The sequence below is a fragment of the Leucoraja erinacea genome, chromosome 26 (assembly GCF_028641065.1).
Source record: "Leucoraja erinacea ecotype New England chromosome 26, Leri_hhj_1, whole genome shotgun sequence".
Lineage (NCBI taxonomy): Eukaryota > Metazoa > Chordata > Chondrichthyes > Rajiformes > Rajidae > Leucoraja > Leucoraja erinaceus.
In genome coordinates this window covers 20,729,857-20,752,287 of record NC_073402.1, presented here as the reverse complement: position 1 = coordinate 20,752,287, position 22,431 = coordinate 20,729,857, and the positions used below count along the sequence as shown (strand labels likewise).

Sequence of the window (22,431 nt, the reverse complement as noted above, 5' to 3'; positions counted from 1 at the left end):
ATTCCACTCCGATGTGTATACCGTTTGTTGCTTCTGCAATGCAAATTGGATGGATTGTTTCTGTCCATTTAAATATTTTACAATCAACTTTCTTGCTATTTTGTACCAAAAACACTTTCAACAAAAATAAACTATATTTAAAATTGATCTTTTTATTTAGAAATTAAGCGTGAAACAGAGCCATAAAGATTTGTACATAAAGAAAAGCATTTGAGGAAATCATCAACTATAGTTGGATCCTGATGAATGGTTACAACAAAATACATAACATTTAAGACAAAATTATAGTTCAAGCCATTTCATTATTTGGTATGCTGAATAAAGATTAAAATGGATAACTAAATGGTGCAGAAAATATGTTTCTTTAAAATAAAACCAACAGGTAATGTACAAATCAGTGAACATTCAGTTCTCAATGTCAGAACATCCATTGATAAAGAATTACAGCCTTGTTTAACAAGCTTTTAAAGTTTCTATTGGCTTTGATATCACTTAGTTTTCTTTCACATGTTCTGCACACATACACCATTCTCTGTGTGATTAGGTTGATTTTAAGTTTAAACCGTAATACAAAACAGAGGGCCTTGGATCAAAATTTAAGTAAGTTGAGTTACTAAGCATCCTGAAAAATAAAATGTTAAACCTAGTTCAATAATACATATTCACTTTAAACTAACAATTACATACACAAGCTAGAATAGAAAGCAATTCAAGTTCAGGCAGAAGCCAGTCATTTGCCTAATTATAAAAAATAAAATTTGTAAATTAACATTGTAGTCCAGGATACCATTTTATTAAATATAGAAAAAATAGATTTATGCCACAAAACTAGTCAAACTGGAACACTTAACAAATCGGAGAAGATCACAGGTTGGTAATATTTAAATGAGCATCGATAAACAAGTAGCAGGATTTCTAAGATGACATTCATTTCAAAATGGCTGGCCATGTATAACAGCTGATAAATACCACTGGATAACCGGTATTTTTATTTTCCCCAACTTTCAGTGGTAGAAAGCTTATCACGGTGAGAAAATGGTTTTAAAAGCAACGATTAAAGACAGGGCTATGACTCCCAGAAATCCAATGTATCCATAGGACCCAATCTTTCTTTTCTCTGGCACTGAAGATAAAGCAAATAACACAGGTGAACAATCATTTAACACACTCAATATAATTTTATTTGATACTGCTAATATTTTTAAAACATAAATTTCAGTTATTATAAAGTATCCGATTTATTTAAATATTGTTTATTTATTTATATATTTATATAGACAGTGTTTGTAACCTGTGCATGAGCAAATTCCCTAGATTACAGTTTGGAAGCAACATATTGACCAATGCATGGGGAATTTATCAGATGACAGAAAAGTCTGACACATGTTTAGGAAACACAGCAAAGCAAGCTAGAACGATAATGATAACTATTAAGTAAATAAGACTAGAAGAGAACCAATGATAACTAGGTTAATCAAATATGGTGGCAAGGTGGCACACCGGCAGAGACCTGGGCTAGATCCTGACCAAGAGTGCTCGTCTGTATGGAGTTTGTACGTTCTCCCCTTGGGTGGGTTTTCTACAGTTTCCTCCCACACACACTACAGGTTTGTATGTTAATTGGCTTGGTATAATTGTAAATTGTCCCTAGTGCGAGTAGGATAGCGTTAGTGTGCAGGGATTGCTTGTCAGTATGGACTCGGTGGCCAAAGGGCCTGTTTCCGTGCTGTATCTCTGAACTAAATGAAATAACTACAAAAGTAAAAATGCTGAAAATACACAAGCAGTGTAATTATAAACAGTTTTAGAAGAGAAGACACAAAAAAAAAGACATTTGGATTCTGGAAAAGGGAAATAATCAGAAAGGTACATTTCCTGGAGATAAAAAACTGAAGTGACCCGAGTCTGATATCAAATTATTCACTTCATGATATGAAGATGGGATTATCTAAATGTAAAGACGGGGGAACACCCCACAAACAAAAATGAGACAAGCAAACAATGAATACAAATGCATCAAATCTGAAATCAATCTTGAAAATACATGGTGGAATTAACATCTTGTTGCCTTATGTTAGTAGTGATGGTGGAGAGTGAAGAACGCAGGATTGTATCACTGTTGTAATTAACTACCTTTGGTTAGACCCAGGTTCTGTGCACAACATTTCATAATATATTGACTTTGGACAAGTAGAATCAGCAATTTGTTAGTTAAGTGTTGAGGACACGCCACATACATACGATTCACTTCAGGCACGTGCCATGAGTGATTACTCAGGGTAGGCAGTCGGCTTTTTAAAAAAAACTGAAACCGCGCATGCGCAGATTGTTCTCGCCCTACAGATAAATAAAAATAAAGACAGTAACAATTCAATTTGCCCAAGGCTTCCAAGTCCCCATTATTCTGAATTACTGAATGGGGGGGGGGGGGGGGGGGGGTGGGTGATGGCAGGTGGAGAGATGGTGGGAAAAACGAGCACAGGGAAAAGTTGAATCAGTTGTCATCTTATTGAATGACAACACTTGTTCAAGGAACCAATTGAGGGGAGTGTTGAGAAGGAGGGGGTCGGGGATAATGCCAGTAACTCACTCACTGCTGCATTGTAGCCGGGGACAGAAGCAGCTCGGGTAGCTGCGAGCGGCTTCCGGGACCCGACAGCAGAACTGGCCGCCACTTCAGCGCCTTCTGCCGGCCCGCTCACCTGGCAGTGCTCTTCGTCTGAACAACTCTCAACTGCCTCTCGCCAACTTCGCTCATGTCAGCTGCTTCCCGCAAATCCTTAAATTCCCACAGCTGAGTAACCTCAATTGCGCTGTCGGAATTTAAGGATTTGCGGGAAGCGGCTGACATGAGTGAGGCCAGCGAGCGGCAGGAGAGAGGTCCCATTCAAATCTTTCACCTCTCACCTTAAATCTATGCCTTTTAAATTTGGTCCCCCGATCTTGGGCAAAAGAGTGAATATTCACCTTATCTATGCCCTTCATGATTTTATATACCCCTCCACCTCCTATGCACCTGGGAAAATGTCCTGGCCTTTCCAAACCTCTCTTTACAACTAAAAGAAATTCCAAAAAGCTGGAGTTACTCAGCGGGACAAGCAGCATCTCTGTAGAGAAGGAATGGTTGACGTTTCAGGTCGAGACCCTTCTTCACCAGTCTGAAGTGTCTCGACCCGAAATGTCACCCATTCCTTCTCTCCTGAGATACAGCCTGTCCCACTGAGTTACTCTAGCTTTTTGTGTCTATCTTCAGTTTAAACCAGCATCTGCAGTTCTTTCCTACATTCTTTATAACTCATACATTCCAGTCCTGGTACACAATACTCCAAATCTGGCCTTACCAAATCTAGCATTACAACTCCTATTCTCAATACTCTGACTGATGAAGGCAAGCATGTCAAATACCCTTTTTAAAAAAAAAAAGCTTAGAAGAGTTAGTAAGTTAGCAAGTTTATTGGCCAAGTATTCACATACAAGGAATTTGCCTTGGTGCTCTAACAACATGACAGTGACAGTTACGAACGATTCAGAAAACACTAAACATTAAAAATAATAAAACATTAATTAATTAAGAGTGTTCCAGAAGTTGTGATTTGAGGTCTGTAGAGATGAGTAATATTACAGAGATAAATATAATTAGTTTTATAAATCATAAAGCCCATATTAAATGTAGTTTTCTTGTGTTAGTGCCTCTGAATCTTGACTTGAGCCTCTTATGATATTTAAGTTCGAACAAATTCATTATTGTTATAACTGACACCTAAATACACCGGCAATTAGTTTTATTTCAGGAATATAATTACTTTGGATAGAAAACCCTTGTTATTTTTTGTGATGTTTTATATATTAATGTCAGTTTTTGTCTAGTTGATAATGTCTGTCTTTGATACAAGATTCCAACACCCCTTCAAGATCTTGGTTTCTATTTTTTTTAAATTTTTTTTTTTAAACTGGAGGTGCTATCCTTTGTACAAGATATTACATAGAGATTTGGTTAACATGTTCCATTGGTTTTGATAGGTAATAAAAATCCTCTGCTATTATCTAAATCTGCTATTAGCCAAAGTTGTGCATTGCTGCTTGTGGAAACTCTGATGAATTTGAATAATACTCTAACAATATAACTTTGATAAGTAAGTCCTGTGATGCAAAAACGTGTCGTTCCTTTCTGGTGGCATTAAGGTAATGTACTTTTAACTTTATTGAACATAAACACTTTTTCTGGCAAGATATTTGTATAAAACTTAACTGAATACCTACCTCCTGTGTAATATCCCCATGCGTAAGAAAATCGACTGGTTACCCAAATTATACCAAACAAAGAAGCAGTGACCTGTGAAATGTTAAACAAACTAGATTATCCCATGTTCATTGTGGAAAATGTAAAAAAGACAGCCGTTCCCAACTATTCTTGTATTGACAGTGGCTGATTTTAGGAAAAATTACTGTGCTTTAAAATGTAAAACACTTTGAAATTTTCCAAGTAATTAAAATGGTCACATATAGTAGAATTTCTTTAAAATCTATTTTTTCCATAAATATCAGTCAGAATAGGAAATTTCAAGAGAAACTTCTTTATCCAAAGAATAGTTAACATAAAAGCTGGCGTGCCATCTGCACTATAGGAAGGGGCAGTTACAATTAAACATGACCACTTATGTCAAGATTTAAAAAAAATAAAAAAATTTACTCTTTACAAAGGAAAATACTTACAAATGCAGGAATATCCCCTCTATGGATCAAAGATGGACAGTTAGGTATAACAATGCACTAAAATGCAAGCTGAAATGTCAACCGGATAATAAGAACTCTCTACCACAATCCACTCTAATTCTAATAACAGCAAGAGCTCAGTTGACCAGCACTTCACCAGATGGCACTTTCCAGTAACCGGCACTTCAGAGGGAGCACCTGGTGCAAAACTGAAACATTGCCAAGGAAGGTCCCTGGCTAATATCGGGACAGTGCCGTGGCAGTACCTGGAACAAATAGGTGCAACACTGAGGGAGCAAATGGGATGACATGGAGGCAGCACTGGAAAAGCACCAGGATTAATATGGGAACAATACTGAGGAAGTGCTTGGTTCGACATTAGTAACACTGAGGGAGCACATAGATGTCTCTTACAACTATGCATTGCATACATTTTCTCTTTCCTGCTGAGTAATACCAATTGTCATCTCATTGGTAAGTACAGCAGAAAACATTTAGCATCATTGGTTATGTGAAAACATACTTAATTCTTGACTTTCAGGCACCCCTCCCCACCTTTACTGGATTGTAACAAACACTTGTATGGGTATGCATTTTTAAAATGTCATTTCCTGTTTTCGAAACAAGGCTGCATATGAAAAACATTTAAATTTTGCAGACTTTTAGATAAAAACCTGAAGGAATTAACCTACTTTCATGACTGTGGAACCAATCACGTGATTGACTGGGGAACAGGATGCAACAGGACAGATTATTTAAGGCAGAATATTTTCCTGAGCAACATTCCTTACCGGGTAGACAATTCCAGCTATCAGTTGGAAGATCAGCCATTGAGGGTATATCTCCAATGTGTTTTGATGTGCCCGTTGGATACAGTTGAAAAGTGGTTCTTTATCACTGTACATGTCTGGGTACTGGAAACAAAATAAAAAATATTATCACAAAACAAACAACAGATCTGTTCCTTTTGTGCATGTCTCAGCTTTAAAAATCACATTTTCAACATCAGCCAATAGAAAATGAATCCACAAAAATTCAATTTCAAATTAACAGATTCAAGCCTTTAAATAATGTCGGATTACATTGCAGAATAACAGAAAAAAGTAGAGTGTTGGGTTTGGTGATGTAATGGCAACAATGAATTAATCAATAAATCATTAGATACGTCATTTGAAATAAAAAAAAAACTGTTAACGATTTTGTGTAAGGAACTGCAAATGCTGGTTTAAACCGAAGATAGACATAAAAAGCTAGAGTAATTCAGTGGGACAAGCAGTATCTCTGGAGAGAAGGAATGGGTGATGTTTCAGGTCGAGAGGGTTTTAACAGGTGCGAAGCAAAGAGGATGTTTCCCCTCACCGAGCAATAGGGGATCAGTGGTACAGTTTGGGATTGAGGCGAGGAGAGATTTCTTCATTTACAGCAGTAAACCTTTGCAATCGTCTACCTTGGATGAATGAAGTAGTTCATTTTTTGAGTTAATTCAAAACAGGGATCAGTATATTTCTGGCCATGACGTGGATCAAGACGTCAAGTCAAGAGTGTTTTATTGTCATGTGTCCCAGATGGGACAATTAAATTCTTGCTTGCTGCAGCACAACAGAATATGTGAATATGTAAACAAAGTACATAACGGGGAAAGAGAAAAAAAAGAAAAAGTTAAATAAATAACAAATATAGTGCAATAATATAATCTTTTGCAGTTCAGAGATCGTTGTTGTGTTTAATAGCCTGATGGCTGCAGGGAAGAAGCTGTTCCTGAACCTGGATGTTACAGTTTTCAGGCTCCTGTACCTTCTTCCTGATGGCAATGGTGAGATGAGTGTGTGGCCATTGCTCTGCCAAGGACAAGAAGGCTCTGCAAAGAGTAGTGCGTTCGGCCGAACGCACAATGGGAACTTCACTTGCCACCCTGCAGGAACTATACATCAGGAGGTGCAACTCCAGAGCCAACAATATCATGAGAGACCCCTTCCACCCCTGCAACGGACTGTTCCAGCTGCTAAGGTCAGGCAAATGCCTCCGTTGCCATGCGGTGAGAACGGAGAGGTTGAGAAGGAGTTTCTTCCCAGAGGCCATTCGGACTGTAAATGCATATCTCACCAGGGACTAACTCTACTGAACGTTTTTCCTTCCATTATTTATTATGTAAAAGAATATGTGTGTTATGATTGTGTTTATAGTTTGTTTGGTTGTTTGTCTTTTGCACAAAAGTCCGCGAGCATTGCCACTTTCATTTCACTGCACATCTCGTATGTGTATGTGACAAATAAATTTGACTTGGCCAGGATGGTGTGGGTCCTTGATAATTTTGGCTGCCTTCTTGAAGCAGCCACTACGATAGATTCCTTCGAAGGTGGGGAGGTCAAAGCTGGTGATGGACTGGGCAATGGTCACAACTTTTTGTAGTCTTTTTCGCTCCTGGACGTTCAAGTTGCCGAACAAGGCCATGATGCAACCAGTCAGAATGCACTCTACCGTGCACCTGCAGAAGATTAAGAGAATCCTCTTCGACATGCCGAATCTGCGTATTCTTCTCAGGAAGTAGAGTCGCTGATATGCCTTCTTTATAATTGCATCGGTGTGCCGGGTCCAGGAATGATCTTCGGAAATATGCATGCCCGGGAATTTGAAGTTATTGACCCTCTCCACCATCGTCCCATTGATGTGAACAGGATTGTGGGTCCTCCTCCTTTCCCTACCAAAGTCTACAATCAGTTCCTTGGTCTTACTGATGGTGAGAGCCAGGTTGTTGTGCTGGCTCTATTTGGTCAGTCGTTTGATCTCCCTTCTATACTCTGACTCATCCCCATCTGTGATTCGTCCAACAACAGTGGTATCGTCGGCAAACTTGATGATGGAGTTTGCATCAAGGGACACGAGGATAATGTTGAGGTAGAACATCAGCCATGATCTTGATGAATGGCAGAGAAAGCTAGAAGGGGAAATGGTTTACTCCTGTTGCTAATTCATGCATATTTTTGTTCTTTAGAATCATACATGTTCAGTCATGTCTCATCAGATTTAGGTCCTCAGGGTCGGCTGAGGGCACATTGAAATTATTGTTAGGGAAGAGGAGGTGGCTTTCTTCAAGTCAATGGCTTAAATTCTACCCCGATGATTGTAACATTCTTTCCCACAAGCATACAAAATAAAATTCCTATGAAGATAGAGCTTTTCACTGTATTTTTTGTACACGTGACAATAAATAAACTAAACTAAAGTTTGTGCAGCATCCAATATCAAAACTAGCTGGCAATACTACAGCCTTAAGTGTAAACTATGAAACATAATGGCAGCAATATTAGGGAAATAATGTTGCTTTTATTTGTTTCCTGAAGACCAATAATGCGCAAATGCCTTAAAAAGAAATAAACTTTGGTTATTCTGTCCAATTAACAGAATAACAGGTCAATTGACAAATTAACAGGTCCAATTGACAGATTAACAGATCCTGGTGTGGTATGGCAACATGATTTCGCTCCTGCTCTTCCTTTTTCCTTTCTTCTCCCTGCCCCCCGCCCCACCCTCCATCAGTCTGAAGAAGGGTTTCGGCATGAAACATTGCCTATTTCCTTCGCTCCATAGATGCTGCTGCACCCGCTGAGTGTCTCCAGCACTTTTGTCTACCGTGATATGGCAACAGTTCTGTGGCTGACCAGGCGGCTCTGCAGAGAGTCATCAATATAGCCCAGAAGATCACCAACACACATCTGCCTACCCTGGAAGAGATCTATAGCTCTTGTTGTCTGCAGAAGGCATCACGCATACTAGAGGACTCATCTCTTCCCACACATCACCCGTTTGCCCTTCTGCCCTCAGGAAAGCGTTACAGGTCCATCAAATCACACAGCACAAGATTAACAAACAGTTTCTACCACAAGGCCATCACCACTCTGAACTGAACACACACACCCCTCCCATAGCCAATATTTTGTACTGCTACAACAATATACTGTGAAATATTGCACATTTGGATGCCGTTTTTGTTGTTTCCATTGTCGTTATTATTTATTTGATACGTTGGAGCTCCGCTCGGGCAGAGCCCTGAAATTTTGTTGTATGTGTTTGAAATGACAATAAAGTGTTTCATTATGTGTATTATTAAAGACCTTAAATAAAGATTAGCTGGTACAGTGGAAAAATACTACAGATGCTCAAAATCTAAAACAAAAGAAATTCAGAAACACTCAGCTCATCAATACCTAGCAAATGTGGTGAGAGATAAAGTTTAATGAAGGGTCTGTTTCTCCTCCCACAGCTGCAGCCTGATGTGCTAAGTAGTTCCAACATTTTCTATTTATTTTATGCTGGAGCTGTGAGACGAGTATTATTTTTGTAATTCTCAATCAAGATGCAATTTATTATGGGTATCAGGAGCATTTATATTTGCTTGAAGATTATTAATAATAACCAAAATGACCAGATTTTGCAAACTAATGACAATAACATTTATCTCATTGAAAGCTAAACAAAAATAACAGGAAAAAAAAATTTAGCAGAACCGACAAGTAGTATGTTTAAAATGACAGCAGAGCAAAGAAAGTAACAAAATTAGTTTAATTTTAGAGTGAAGTAGAGAGAAGCAAGGAAACTGTAGAATAGTTTGCATGTATGGATTGCTTAAAGTAAACATGACAGAATTGCCTTCATTGGTTACATTTTCAACATGAATTTCGTACACAACCCAATATTGCTGTTGAGTATTCAAAACTCAGGATAACTGTAATGTAACTGGCGGAATAAATGCATAAAACAAATATGTTGAATCAAATAATAAGTTGAAATATTCACAAACAATTTTTGAAAATATAAATGTAATTAGGCCACAAAATAGCAGGAGCAGAGTAAAGCAAAACCAAAGTCCACAAAATGGGTCTGAAATGAATTTGAATACACAGATTTTGGACTTACTAACATTTTACTCGGTGTTCATTTTAGCTAAATAGATTTAAACACCACTTTTTTTTCCTCAAAAGATTTTGACATAGATTTCAGCCACAATGTTCATAATTATGAACTTTTAGCTTTGTGAAAAATACCCTTCTTAGAGGAATTGGAGTTTGGGGCCCTGTCCCACTTGGAAGCCTCCCCCTCATTTTAGAAATTAAGATCTAGGGGGAAAAATACACAGGATCTTTACATTTTAACCTGGTGGAATAACAGTGGATGGAGAACAACAGTACCAAAAGACAACAAAAACAATGTAATAAAATGGAACTGCAGATGCTGGTTTAAAGAGTTGGCTGAAAACCCTTAGCATTTGGCAAGAAGCATTTCACTGCACCTAGGTGTATGTGACCAATAAAATAACCTTTGAACCTTTGATAAAGAAGTTGCAAAAAAAATCTGCCCTTGGGAATCAATAATGTCACCCCATTCAATCAGCACTCACTGTTCCGGGAAGGTATTTATTTCTTCCTTACCTTGACGTTGTATTTCTTCCTAGCTATGCCCACTTTGACCCCCAGGTAAGCTAGCATGACCCAGCTGTAAATGAACACTAGGATCACGTAGCCGAACTGAGGGGGGACGGCCTGAGTGGGCTGGGAGATGGCACTCTGCTGCGACACGTACTGCATAGGGGCGGCGGGCAGGCGTGGGGCGGGGGTGGCCTGGAAGCTGAGGCCGGCGCTGGACACAGACTCTGGCACAGGCCTAGGCTTCCTCCTCGAAGCAGCGCCCCCTCCCTCTGCAGCGGAGCGACTTCCCAGCGCCCCACCTACTTGCGCACCGTCTGGATCATCCCTCCTCTCTACCTGTTGTTACACATCCCTTCCTACACATAAAATGTCGTATTTCCCTCTCGGCGGGGGGTATTGATGAAAATTGGGACCCCCCACTCTCTTTCTCCTGTTACTCCTGATAATCAAACATCCTAGAGGATCTTTGCTGATAATTGCTTCATTTCCATCCACGTGGGGGAAAATTGCTGTTCCATTCGCTCGTTTTCTGTGAATGATTGTTGGTTCTCTCCGAGTGAAATTTGTTATTTGAAAACTATTGCTTTTCTTTCTGTCTATCGGTTAATTTAAAAACGTACTTTGAATTTTTGTTTAACATTTTGTTTGGGTGAAAACTACTTTTACTTTTATTTGAATGGCTGAAATTGTTTATTACATGGCTCTAGTAATACGTTGAGTTTTCTAACAATCCAAATTATCAGGCTGAAGAACTATTCCAATGATGCAACAATTCTAAATAACTACATTGGAGATACAACAGAATAATGATCTATTATCTAATGGTAAATTAGTCTTTCACATTCCCTAGTTCCCTCGAATCATTCTTGTTTCACCACTTCTTTTGCACCGGTTATCTTCCCTCTCTTTTGAGTTAGCAAAAAAGCATTTGATGTTTCTGCATCTCGAATAGGAAAGGGGCTAGAGGCAAGGAAGCGGGTATTATAGCATAGTCAACCGAAGATTTGGCCTGAGAGATATTGCTTTTCTCTGCTTCCAGATGTTGTTCGATATAGAAGAATGCTAATTCCTCATCTGGTAGAGAATAGTAAGTATTATTTATGTACGATTTTAGTAAACCTTTTTATTGTAAGAATTTATTGTGCATGTACACACAGACTATGCGTATAGGTCGGTGTATGCTCATGTCAGGGGCTTACAAGTTGCATTTTACTCTGACAATGGGTTGTGAACTTCCACGTATAGATAGATAGTCAATGATAAGGTTTATTTGATCATGTTACCCTGTATCTATACGATTGCACCACCTCTTGTGTGATAGAACCGACGTGTTGTTTATATGATATGATTATTTGAGTTGAACTATTGGGCAGCTGATGGACTAGTTTGTGGGACAGTTTTTCTAATTTAGATACCAACCCCAGGCCCTTGAGGGGGAATTTGCAAGATTGAATGGACTGAAGGATCAATCCAATTGCTGAAGTTAATGTGAGATGGTAGTTCCATGTTGGTTGTCTGACGTTCTTGTATTTTGATAAACAAGTGAGCAAAAGATAAATAAGGAAACAATCCTAAATAAAGATTTCAGAAATTCTCAAAGCAAGGAAATAAAAATTAATTTCACTGTGTTCCCTCTGAAAAATATCACTTGACCAAAAGCAAAGCAAAGGGCTACAGAGAAACTGGTGCCACCTCTGGTGTTTTGGTCTGAAGGATCCTCATCCAAAACATTACTTATGTTCTCTAGCCCACAAGTGCTGCCTGACGGCTTCAGCATAATCCGTTTGTCCTGATTATTGTTTCACACTATAATTGTTTTTGTTTTTATAGATATACACACCCATAAGTGTATATATATATTCTGTTTAGATAGAACAAATACATTCTTACTTGAACAGCTAAACAGAATATGTAAACAGTAAATAATATAATAAATGAGAAAACAAGTTCAGTGTGTGTGTTTATGTACATGTGTGTGTATATCCTTATAAACATGTGCCAAAAGTCTGTAGCCTTTTTTTTCTCTGGTACTTTATTTTCACATTTTTTTATTATAATGTTTTATTTTTAATTGTCTGCTGTATGTCGTGTTTTTATCCTTTTGCGAGCAAAGCACCAAGGCAAATTCCTTGTATGTATTCATACTTGGGCAATAACATTTTTATTAATTCATTTTTATTTATTCATTATTCATACATGTATGTGTGGGAAAGAACTGCAGATGCTGGTTTAAATCGAAGATAGACATATAATACTGGAATAACTCAGCGGACAGGCAGCATCTCTGGAGAGAAGGAATGGGTTTTCAGTCGAGACCCTTCTTCAGACTGATTATATATATATATGTATATATTTATACTGTCAGGTCAAGGCCTTGCAATTTGTACCATGTAGTCCAGTTCAACCTGTTGGACATGCTCATTCTTCATGGAAAGTCTGCTTTGGGGACCATGTGGAAGAGATCTTTATGAACCAACGGCTGGAAAGGCGATGCTGCAACGCTCTGCGGAATACGAAGGGCTAGTCCGAGCACTAAAGACGACATGACCATCCACTGCAGCCAAGAAGTCTCCAGCGTGATGATTTTTCATATCACTGGACTCTGACTTCTGCGGCCGAGAGGGTGAGGTTGTTACAGTGCAACAGCTTCTCCACCTCAAACTCATTCATGCACAGGTTTTTGAGCAGCCCTCTTCTCAGAACTCACCAGAACTGAGACTGCACAACCCGCCATCGTTGTTATATGTTATGCTGCTGCAAATAAGAATGTCTTTGTTTTATCTGGGACATATGACAATAAAAAACTCTCTTGAACAGTATTTTAACTGCTGCTGCATCCTTGCCTGCATTACCCCTCTTGCCTTTCAATTGATTAACAGCAGCTCTGTCCACTGGGGCTTCGAATTGGCTGCGACCAAAGCTCTGATTGAAGGCTGGGCTGACCAATGAGAAAGGGCTCGACGCTCGGTGGGTTGAAACGACAGCCAATAGGAAGAAAGACTTGCGGGAAGGAGCCAATCGGAGTGAGATGGAGGCGGGACTCCGTGACCGTGGGTTATAAAGGGAGCTGCTTGCGACGGCCGCCGCAGTTGACAAGATGGTGGTGACTGATGACGGGCGAAGCAACGCTCATGTGGATGCGCCAAGAAACACGGGTCGGGACTGTAAGCTGTAAGTTTTGGGATAAATCAGACTGTATTATTTGTAGAAATGGCTTCCAGCATAGTTAGAAAGTATGGACTTGTAAAAGGGTTTCATGGTTTGGGTGATGTTGCGTATGACGCAGTTTTATTTGTGAAGAGGGGACAAGGAGGTTGTCAGGTGGAATGGGGTCAAGTTGAAGATTTGGGTGGTTTTCCATACAAAAAAAATGGAGAACTTGTCAACGTTTCAGGCGGGCGTCGTTTCACTTGAAGTTGAAATGTCCCTTCAGTTACTGTCTAACCCGTTTATTTCTGTAATTTCTAGTCCTATCTAAGACCTTGTTTGGGGCGTGTTGTCAGGCGATAGGTTCGAGGGTCAATGTCAATGGGTTTGTTTCTTTGAAGGTAGATTGGGTTGGGGTCAAAGTCGGTGGTTTAACTAGTTGGAAAGTGGGTGAAACTCGGGGAATATGTTGTTGAAATGTTTTCCTTTTCAAAACCATCAACGGAATTGGCAATTTAACAGCGCAGAATTGTATTGAACCTTTGTTCAAGGTGATTACACCAGCGACTAATAATTTCCTCGAATCAGGAAGTAGAGTGTGGATCTCCAAACAATTGATCAGCGGACGAATCATAATCTTATTTTGCTCGTGTTATCGCTAATGAGGCTCGGCTCTGACTGCCCCACCCGACAACCGTGTTAATTTACGGTCCAAATGCGCCATTTGATGGCAGTGGCGAGGCAATACAATGCTCACTGCCTTGTGAAAGTTCTTGTAGACTGTAAAGTTACTTATCAACATTACAATATCATTAAAAAAAAAAAGCAGAATAATCACTTGCATTTCTGATTCCATTTAATATTGAAAACGTAAATATTCTTTACAAACCTAATCTTAAAAATGAACGTAACACTTAAAAAGGTACAGCGGGTGAATTGAACAAGAGCTGAGCTTTGTTTTTAAAAGGAGGACAAAAAGTTGGGGGTGGTTCAGACAGAAATACATTGTGGTAAAGTCAATTGGAGCAATGCCCTGGATTCACCAAAACTGGCAGCATCTTCTGGAGTACACGTGAAAAGTTAAATACAGAAATCTGAAAGATTATTTATTTTGCCTTAGGATGTGCAGTTCTACAAATTGCTTCTAATTTATTTTAATGCAATGCATAAATGTTATTACTGGTTAGCAATCTAACTGGTTAGCCTCTTTCTAAAAAAATAATTGAGTTGTAAATCTCTAGGACAAATCACTATACTTTTAAGTTTAATTTTAAAGCATATATAATTTGGGTTCCACATTAATCTCTTAAATGTTTAAAGCAAGACATTGGAATATGTACAAAACTGTAGATTTTGCTTTTACTGTGCGAGATGATTGGCCACTGATCCAATTTAATAACATTATTTTGGGAACTCTGATATTCATTTCAAACTAATATCTACCCAGCAAACAACAATGGCAAAGGGGGACAGGGTCACTAGATCCTGAGTCTAGTTTTTATAAGATCATTACGTTCTGATTGCAGTGTCAAATCTGATGAGTTGATGGGTTGAAGTAAGATGAGTTCAGAAAAAAGATCATGACTGGTTGTAAATGCAAGGATAAGGAATCTAGTTTTGAAGCTGTAATGCACGTAGATACCAGAAGACAATGTGGACAAGTGAGCAAACTTTCATTTTGTTTGGCAGGAGAAGCAGAATCTTTCAAGGGCTGTTATGAGGGTATTGGAATAGTTGTTAGTTGGATAGTAATCGGGTGCATTTTCCACAAGGAGTCGATAATAAACCTTGGGATAAGAATTAGGAGTCACTAGAGCCTGGCCTATTAATTTTCTTCATCCTTTATGTGGGAACATTAATTACAGTAAATAGAATTGCATGCAATTCTGTGCTAAATGCGCACAGTTTATTTACTTTAAATTTGTTCTGTTAACAGGGCAAATTCAGCCGATTTATCCTCTGACTTGATGAAAGAAAAATCCAGCTTTGGTAAGTTTGGGTTTGAGTGCTGTCGTCTGAGTGTAAAGAAGGTTAAGGATGCATACAGAAGGTGTTCAAAGTCATAGTTGTATTAATAGAAAATAAGAATTTATACTGACAAATGGTCATTAACTCTAGATCAATGATTAAAATTAATTGGCACAAGAACTAGGAGAATAATGAAGGTAGTTTTATGCAAGGTATTCTGCAGGATTATCACTTGTGGAAGCATTTATAGAGGTTGCTTTTTGAGGGAGAATGTAATCTACCCATCACTTGAAAAGAAAACCTGTGCAGGGGAATAGAGAAGGAGTAGGAAAGTTTAGTGAACCAGCACAGTCAAAATAAGTCTTTGTTCATGTGCTTCAAGATTAAAAGATATTAAGCTGCATTTAGTTTAATCACTGGATTTTACAAGTCTGAAAAGATACTAGCAGCTGAAATTTGGCTATATCCCTCCACATTCTTGGTTCAGTTATTGGATTCAACATGGCTTACATGAGTTCTGCAAGTTATAAGTATTGATTATAAAATAATTAAATTGCGCAAAGATCTGAAACATGAACACATTTTTGAAATAGGCATTGAAATGAAGCAGAAAGCAGATGGATGCAGTACAAAGAAGGCTGAGAAAATTGCTGTTGGTGTGGATGAATTGAGACTTTCTTCTCCTGATAAGACCCAAAAGAATAAGAAAGCATCGCAGTCCCGAACTCCTGGTTTGCGAAAATCCCAGATTTCCAAGTCGGGATCGATATCGTCTTCAGGAAGCTCTCTATCGTCTTCTCCCAGCTCTAGATCCAGTTCGGTTTCATCCTCTGCCAGCTCTCAATCGGGTTCAGTGTTATCTTCCAGCAGTTCTCGATCCAGTTCAATGTCGTCTACGAGCAGCTCTCAATCTGGTTCACTGTCATCTTCCAGTAGCTCTCGATTAGGTTCAATATCATCTTCTGGCAGTTCCAGATCCAGTTCGCTGTCTTCTTCAGGCAGTTCCCGATTGGGTTCAGTAAAAAAGCACAGGTCAAGTACAAAATATACCACGTTGGTTTCAAGGACCAAATACATATCACGAGAGAAGTACAGAAGATCAAGGCGTGCCAATTCAAGGTCCCGGTCTCGAAGCTGGTCAAGATCTTGTTACCGAAGATCGAGGCATCAAATGTCTTGCCGGTCTCCAATAAGGTACAGATCCAGATCAAGGTCCAGCTTGAGATATAGAAGATCTCGCTCAGGATCAAGGTCAAGATGTTCATCTGGATTACAGAGGACTTGCCATAATGTTATCAGCAAAACCCAATCATCACACACAAGAAGCCGAAGCAGATCAAGGGGCAGGTCTATCCATTTAACACAAAAAGGTAGGATGTCTTTAAATTGGAATAAAGATTATGGTAAATTATAAATGGGAGCTTTTTTGCATGTGGGAAGTAAATGGGGTTGGGTACAAAAATGAGTTAAAGATGCTACCAGGATTGAATGGAAAAGCTAGCATGTTTTCATCTGCTGAGGGATGAACTGCAAGTCTTAAGACTTAAAAGAAATTTATAAAATTGTGAGGGGGCTCAGAAGAGGTGAATAGCCAGTCTTTTCCCCAAGATAAGGGAGTCTAAAACTAAAAGGATTAGGTTTAAGATGAGAAATGAAAGATTTTAAAGGGACTTGAGGGGTAATTTTTTCAGAGGGTGGCGCGTATTTTTTTACATTATAAATTGGAGCAGGAGTGCAGGATGTGAACTGGAAAGGGTGCAAAAATGAATTACAAAGATGTTACCAAGACTGAGTGCCTTGAGTTGTCAGGAGAGGCTGGAAATGCTAGGACTTTACTTTTCCTGGAGCATGGGAGGTTGGGGGATGACTTTGAAAAGAGCATGAAATTGTGAGGGGCACAGATGAGGTTAATAGCCAGTTTTTTTCCCCCAGGGTATGGGAGTCTAAAACTAAAGGGTGGGTAATATATTGAAATGTTCTTTTTGCATGTCTGATTGGAGAGGATGGTTATTTCTAACATTTGGTTGCCCCCTGGTCTCAGTCTGCCATCCTGAAAGAACTCCATCAACTCTTGGGTGCTCAGATAAATTTATACAAGTTTGAAAAGCAGCAGCATAATAATATTGTTTTCTTTTAGATAAAAAGACGTTGCTAGAAATAGCAAAGGCAAATGCTGATAAGTTATTTGGAAAGGACATCATCCGTTTGCCACCTAACCTGAGGCTTACCAGTCCATTCAAAGATGAGAATTTTGATTTTGAAAAATATAACAGTGAAGTAGCAAAAGAGGTGACCAGAAGGGTGAGTAATATATTGAAATGCTCTTTTTGCATGTCTGATTGGAGAGGATGGTTACTTCTATCCAAATATTTGAACACCAATAGGGCCATTCTTTGGAAAGTGAACTAAAATGTCACACACGTGACCAGATGGCATCACATAAAGCAATACATTAAACATTTCTTGTAAGAGATAAATCTTATTCTTGCTATTTTCCTACCTACAGAAGTATAATGCATGTCTGCTAAAGATATGAACATTCTAGCTTTTTAAAATTCACAACAGTTTGTAAGATAAAACTGAGTTATGAAAAAATGCTTCCGTGAGGCCACACACGTGACCAGTCATATTTGACCTCTGACCCGAAACAAATGTCAGCATAACAACAATTTCACTTGATAAACTTTTGAAAAAAAAACATGAATCATATATACAGTACAAAACAATATACCTGTAATGCTTTCAGAATTAGAAGAGATGTATTCCACAAATTTTCATATTTTTGGTCACACACGTGACTAAGAATGGGCCAATGTTTGCGCTACTGGTTGCGTGAATTTGGCTATTAAGTTGCTGTTTTCCATTTAAATAAATTTTGACTCTCTTGCAGACTGGTGTACCAGCGGTGGGGTAGAATAAATTTTGTGAGTTGTATACCTTTTCTACCTCAACTGTTATAGCATTGGTTTGTTATCCAAATTACTTTGATCCGTTTCAGTTTTTAGTACTCTAATTTCCGATGGAGAGCAAATGTAAGATACCTGCGGCTATAGGTGTTCCTAATATGCCATAGTAGAAGAGGAATAAGGAATTTCCACGTATAGTTTGTTGTAAACTGGACATTCCTTAAAGTGCTTAATTCTCAATTAAGTACTTTCAAGTGTATTTGCTCACCTTATATTGGAGATTGTAATGTACTGTAATGATTCGGTTAGCTTTATAGTTTTGGTCTACATGTCATTCAAACACATTCCATATGAAAGCTATAAATATGGTTTGTATTACTTAATGTATTTCTGTTTTATAGAAGCCTTGAAATGGACTGCACTTCTTGGAAGATATGAGGTGGTATCTTTGTATCTGCATGTGTGCAGTGATTAGGGGCAAATTGACCAATTATAGTAACATTATAAAAAAAAAGCTTTCAAAAGGTGTGATATAAATGAATTATGGCAATGTCTATCACTGTAAATAAACATTCTTTAAATGGAGGTAACTTTTTTAACCGCTGTTAAAACATAATTACTATTTGGCATCTGCGCTTGAGGGATGAAGCATTATCTATTTTGTATTTTTGATCAGGGAGCATGTGACCTCTATCAAGCCATCTACTTAGAACTATGGGGAGAATGGAGAAGCATGGTGTAATTCTTCCCTCTCAAAAGTCAAGGCAGTGCTATATTTGGTACTTCATTATACTGCATTGTCTTCTAATTCGACTTGTCATGATGCATTTTAATTCCAGTGCACTGAATGATATTTAGTTTCCTCAGATATTGATGGGGAAAATAGATGGCATGTGAACCATTTATCCATGTCCATTTTATGTTAGACTAAGTTCTGGCAGTCCACAGGATATTTGATGGAAATGTGGCTGCTTTAGTAACACCAAATATATAGTGAAACTGTAGCCCATCCAGCCCAACAAAAAATAATATTGCACACTAGCCTTTTTCCATTCATATCTTGTTAGTGCATTTTCTCATGTTCCTTTTAACGCTATATAACTTAGCTACTTTTTAGGGTGCTAAATTTCAATCCTTAACCACTGAACAATGATATTTTCCCTCTGTAGCTAATTTGTTAGTGCTAGCTGCCAGTATTTGTTCTAATTTAGATATCTCCCACACAAACAATTTCTGCACCTCTATCCAATTTATCCATAATTTTAAGTCCTAAGCATCTCTATACTCAAAAACACAACCTTCAATCTGCATATTTTTTTCAAGAAACTATAATATGTCCTAGTATTGTCTTTGTAAACCATTTTTGCTCCACTTCAATGGTGAATCAATATCCTTTTTTCTAGGATGGAGACCAATTCTATGCATTAGGAATGAGCTGGGGTCTTGTATACATTCAATTCTGTTTCTCTGGGAACAAATTATGTTGTTAGCATTTTTGATCCTTAGATTACCTCATTTAATTTCATGTTGCTATATTCTGAGATTCTTTGCATCAGCACCCCTTTGTTTCTTATTTTCGAAGATATTTTAATACTGATTTACTGTAAACTGAATTAGCTTTTATTGCTTATCAATAGGTGTTATTCAATATTGATCCTTGTAAAACACTGTTTTCTAACATCTTAATAACTGCATTATACCTACTAATATACCTTCCATTGTTGTCCCTCTTAGTTTGCATTTTTGATACGACCATAGCAACCATACTTTGATTATTTTTGTGGATGGGAAAGAATCCATTTGTGATTTTTAATTACTTTAATGGAACCCGAGTAGACTACCTTAAACGTATTGATAAATACTCGTCTAATGAGAAGATATTTACAGCGATTGCAGCAGTATTTGGGCAGTGTGTGGGAAAGGTAGCTTTTAATCACATTAAATAGTTATAAACTTTTTTAGGTGACCTATGTTAATGAAATGGTTTAACCAGAAGATCATTTGATAACTAGGTAATTATTAACATAGATAAAATCAAACCATTTTATGTAGGCTTGAATCAACCTTTGAACTATTTCCATTTACTTTATTACTACTAGCAAGCAGTGATTTAATTTTGAAATATCAAGGTACAACTGCACAAAGACGTGCTTGCTGAGAGAACAGCAACAGGAAGCTACCGTTTCTTTCATGTGGGTGCCAAGCCATGAATAAATTAAACTTTGGCAACTTTTTTTAACTTGATGCAACCCCTCCTTTTAAAAACCACTGGTCAAAGAAACCTATGGTGTTTCAGAAATTATTTTTCCCTGTAGCATTTAAAGTATGTGCTTAAATTGTTGGCTTGATGGTGAGTTTGAACAGAACTCGCAGCCAATCTTTAATTGGAATGTTTGTTTCAGCCTCGCCTTTGTTTAGAGCAGGTGTCTCCCACAATGGACATTGGATTGACTACCTCTCAGTTGTTACGTAATGGTAGTGTGAGTAGTAGGATATTATGTAGTTGAGGTATGATGTATTATTGGATGCAGTATGGAGGGAGCTTCACTTTGCATGTCAATGGTGCACTTGACCTTGGAATGCTAGATCTGATATTGCGAGAGAAAGCTCACTTCTTACTCTAAGCAGAGGGAAAACAAAACTATCATTCCATGCTTTGTATTATCATTCCGTGACATAGGATATCTTTTGCAGTCTGGTCTGGAACACAGTTAAACCATTAAACATTTCAAGTGACAATGCCTAAAATCTGCTTAACTCTGATCAGTTCCTGAACTTAGCTATACGGCTTTTTACCCATTAATAAATATCACCTAATTCCTTTAAGTGCTCTGAGGCATATGAGGCTGAGGTTTGGCTGACTGCTGCTGTTGGATATGGTATTGTCCATGCATAAACTTTGTTCTAGGATTTTCTTGTCCTCATAATTTATTCACTGTGTTCCAGGAGGTTTTGAATATCAGATCTTTGCCGAAGAAGAGGCCAACGTTTTTTGAAGATAAGTTCACTGGGTTTTATAGCCTAGAATATACCTTATTCACATGGCTACACGCAGTTGTACACTTCTAGTATCTCTTGCCACATGCTCAGAAGCATTTTTTGTTTGAATTGGAAATATCTTTGAACCATTCATGGAATTCTCATTGATGTAAATTGTTGTACATTTTGTGAAGTAATTTGTACCCATTAATCACTGGAACCATGGCACTTCAAATTACAATTGTTCCTTGGCTGAACATGTTAAAATGAGGTTGATGTTTTCTGAATTGTTGGCCATATTGGTGCACATTTGCATAACTAGTGAAGGTACCAAGCCACAAAAAACATTAGCAACTTCTCTGCAGATTCTACCACAACAGGTAGAAAAAAAAGTGTATCCATTTAAAAACAGCTGATATAATGGTTGTCCTGCCAGTGTTGCACGTTTTCAGAATTGTCTGAATGTAGATCACAATTTTCATTGGTCTGGCCATTTTTTTTTTTCTGAAGGAGAAACACACAAATGAAGTTGAAGAAGATGAACCACTTCAGAAGTTACAAAATGCCCCTTCAAGAATGGAAACAAATCATTGGATAGCTTTCAGTGTGAAAGTAAGTAGACAATTTTAAATGAAGTATTATATTTTCCTCTTGACTCATTTTAAATGGAAACTCGTGCATTTTTCCAAACAAAAATGTGCCGAAAGAATAGCAACATCTCATCAAATAGTATATTTGAATTAAATTCAAAGATAGTACATGGAAACAGGCCCCTAGAGGCAATTTATGGAGGCCAATTAACCAACAATCTCGCACATCTTTGGGATATGGTAGGAAACTGGAGCACCTGGGAGAAACTCGCATTGTTGCTGGGAGAATGTTCAAGCTCCACACAGCACCTAGGATTAAACCTGGGTCTTTGGCAGAATAAGCAGCAGGTGTGCCATGTGCTTCTCGGCATCTGCCTTAATTCATCTGATTGATTGATTTCTGGCCCATGTTTTTGTATTAGACTATAGTGTATTTGTAGTGGCTGTAAACTGGTCAAGAGTGTTTGAAGCAAAACAATTAAATTCTTATTTGCAGCAGTACAACAGGGTTGTAAAAACAGTAGTCAATAGATAACATACAAACAAGTGCAGTAAATAACAAACAATATAGAACAAAACCCTGACGTCCCTGATGAAGACTACTGTAATGGCAATTTCTAACTTTTCCAGTGTCTTCCATTGCCATTACTACACAGGCAAGTAGGAGTGATCTTACACAGACCATAAAGAACAGATCTTCCAGTT

General features: G+C 38.1%; 2 protein-coding genes across 2 annotated transcripts in view; one reads left to right on the top strand and one right to left on the bottom strand.

The window, feature by feature from the left end:
• Positions 1 to 22,431, top strand: part of rsrp1 (arginine/serine-rich protein 1) — a 238,176-nt gene that overhangs the window by 214,702 nt on the left and 1,043 nt on the right. The window contains exons 2-6 of the mRNA XM_055656330.1: positions 13,225 to 13,307; positions 15,220 to 15,272; positions 15,845 to 16,621; positions 17,389 to 17,552; positions 21,647 to 21,748. Coding sequence (XP_055512305.1) covers positions 13,234 to 13,307; positions 15,220 to 15,272; positions 15,845 to 16,621; positions 17,389 to 17,552; positions 21,647 to 21,748 — 1,170 coding nt within the window. The 5' untranslated portion in view covers positions 13,225 to 13,233. The remainder of the gene's footprint in view (positions 1 to 13,224; positions 13,308 to 15,219; positions 15,273 to 15,844; positions 16,622 to 17,388; positions 17,553 to 21,646; positions 21,749 to 22,431) is intronic.
• On the bottom strand, positions 133 to 10,424 carry mgst3b (microsomal glutathione S-transferase 3b). Its single transcript, XM_055656335.1, has 4 exons — positions 10,140 to 10,424; positions 5,505 to 5,627; positions 4,261 to 4,333; positions 133 to 1,123 (listed from the first exon to the last, which is right to left on the bottom strand). The coding sequence occupies exons 1-4, from the start codon at positions 10,293 to 10,295 to the stop codon at positions 1,023 to 1,025; spliced, it is 453 nt and encodes a 150-aa protein (XP_055512310.1). The 5' UTR covers positions 10,296 to 10,424; the 3' UTR covers positions 133 to 1,022.

Excerpts from the sequence above, each read along its gene's own strand:
- mgst3b (XM_055656335.1), bottom strand. The coding sequence starts at position 10,295 with ATGCAGTACGTGTCGCAGCAGAGTGCCATCTCCCAGCCCACTCAGGCC. Across the intron at positions 5,628-10,139 it reads GGAAGAAATACAACGTCAAG|TACCCAGACATGTACAGTGA; the intron begins GTAAGGAAGAAA and ends TTTTGTTTCCAG. Across the intron at positions 1,124-4,260 it reads ATGGGGATATTACACAGGAG|TGCCAGAGAAAAGAAAGATT; the intron begins GTAGGTATTCAG and ends CTTTATCTTCAG.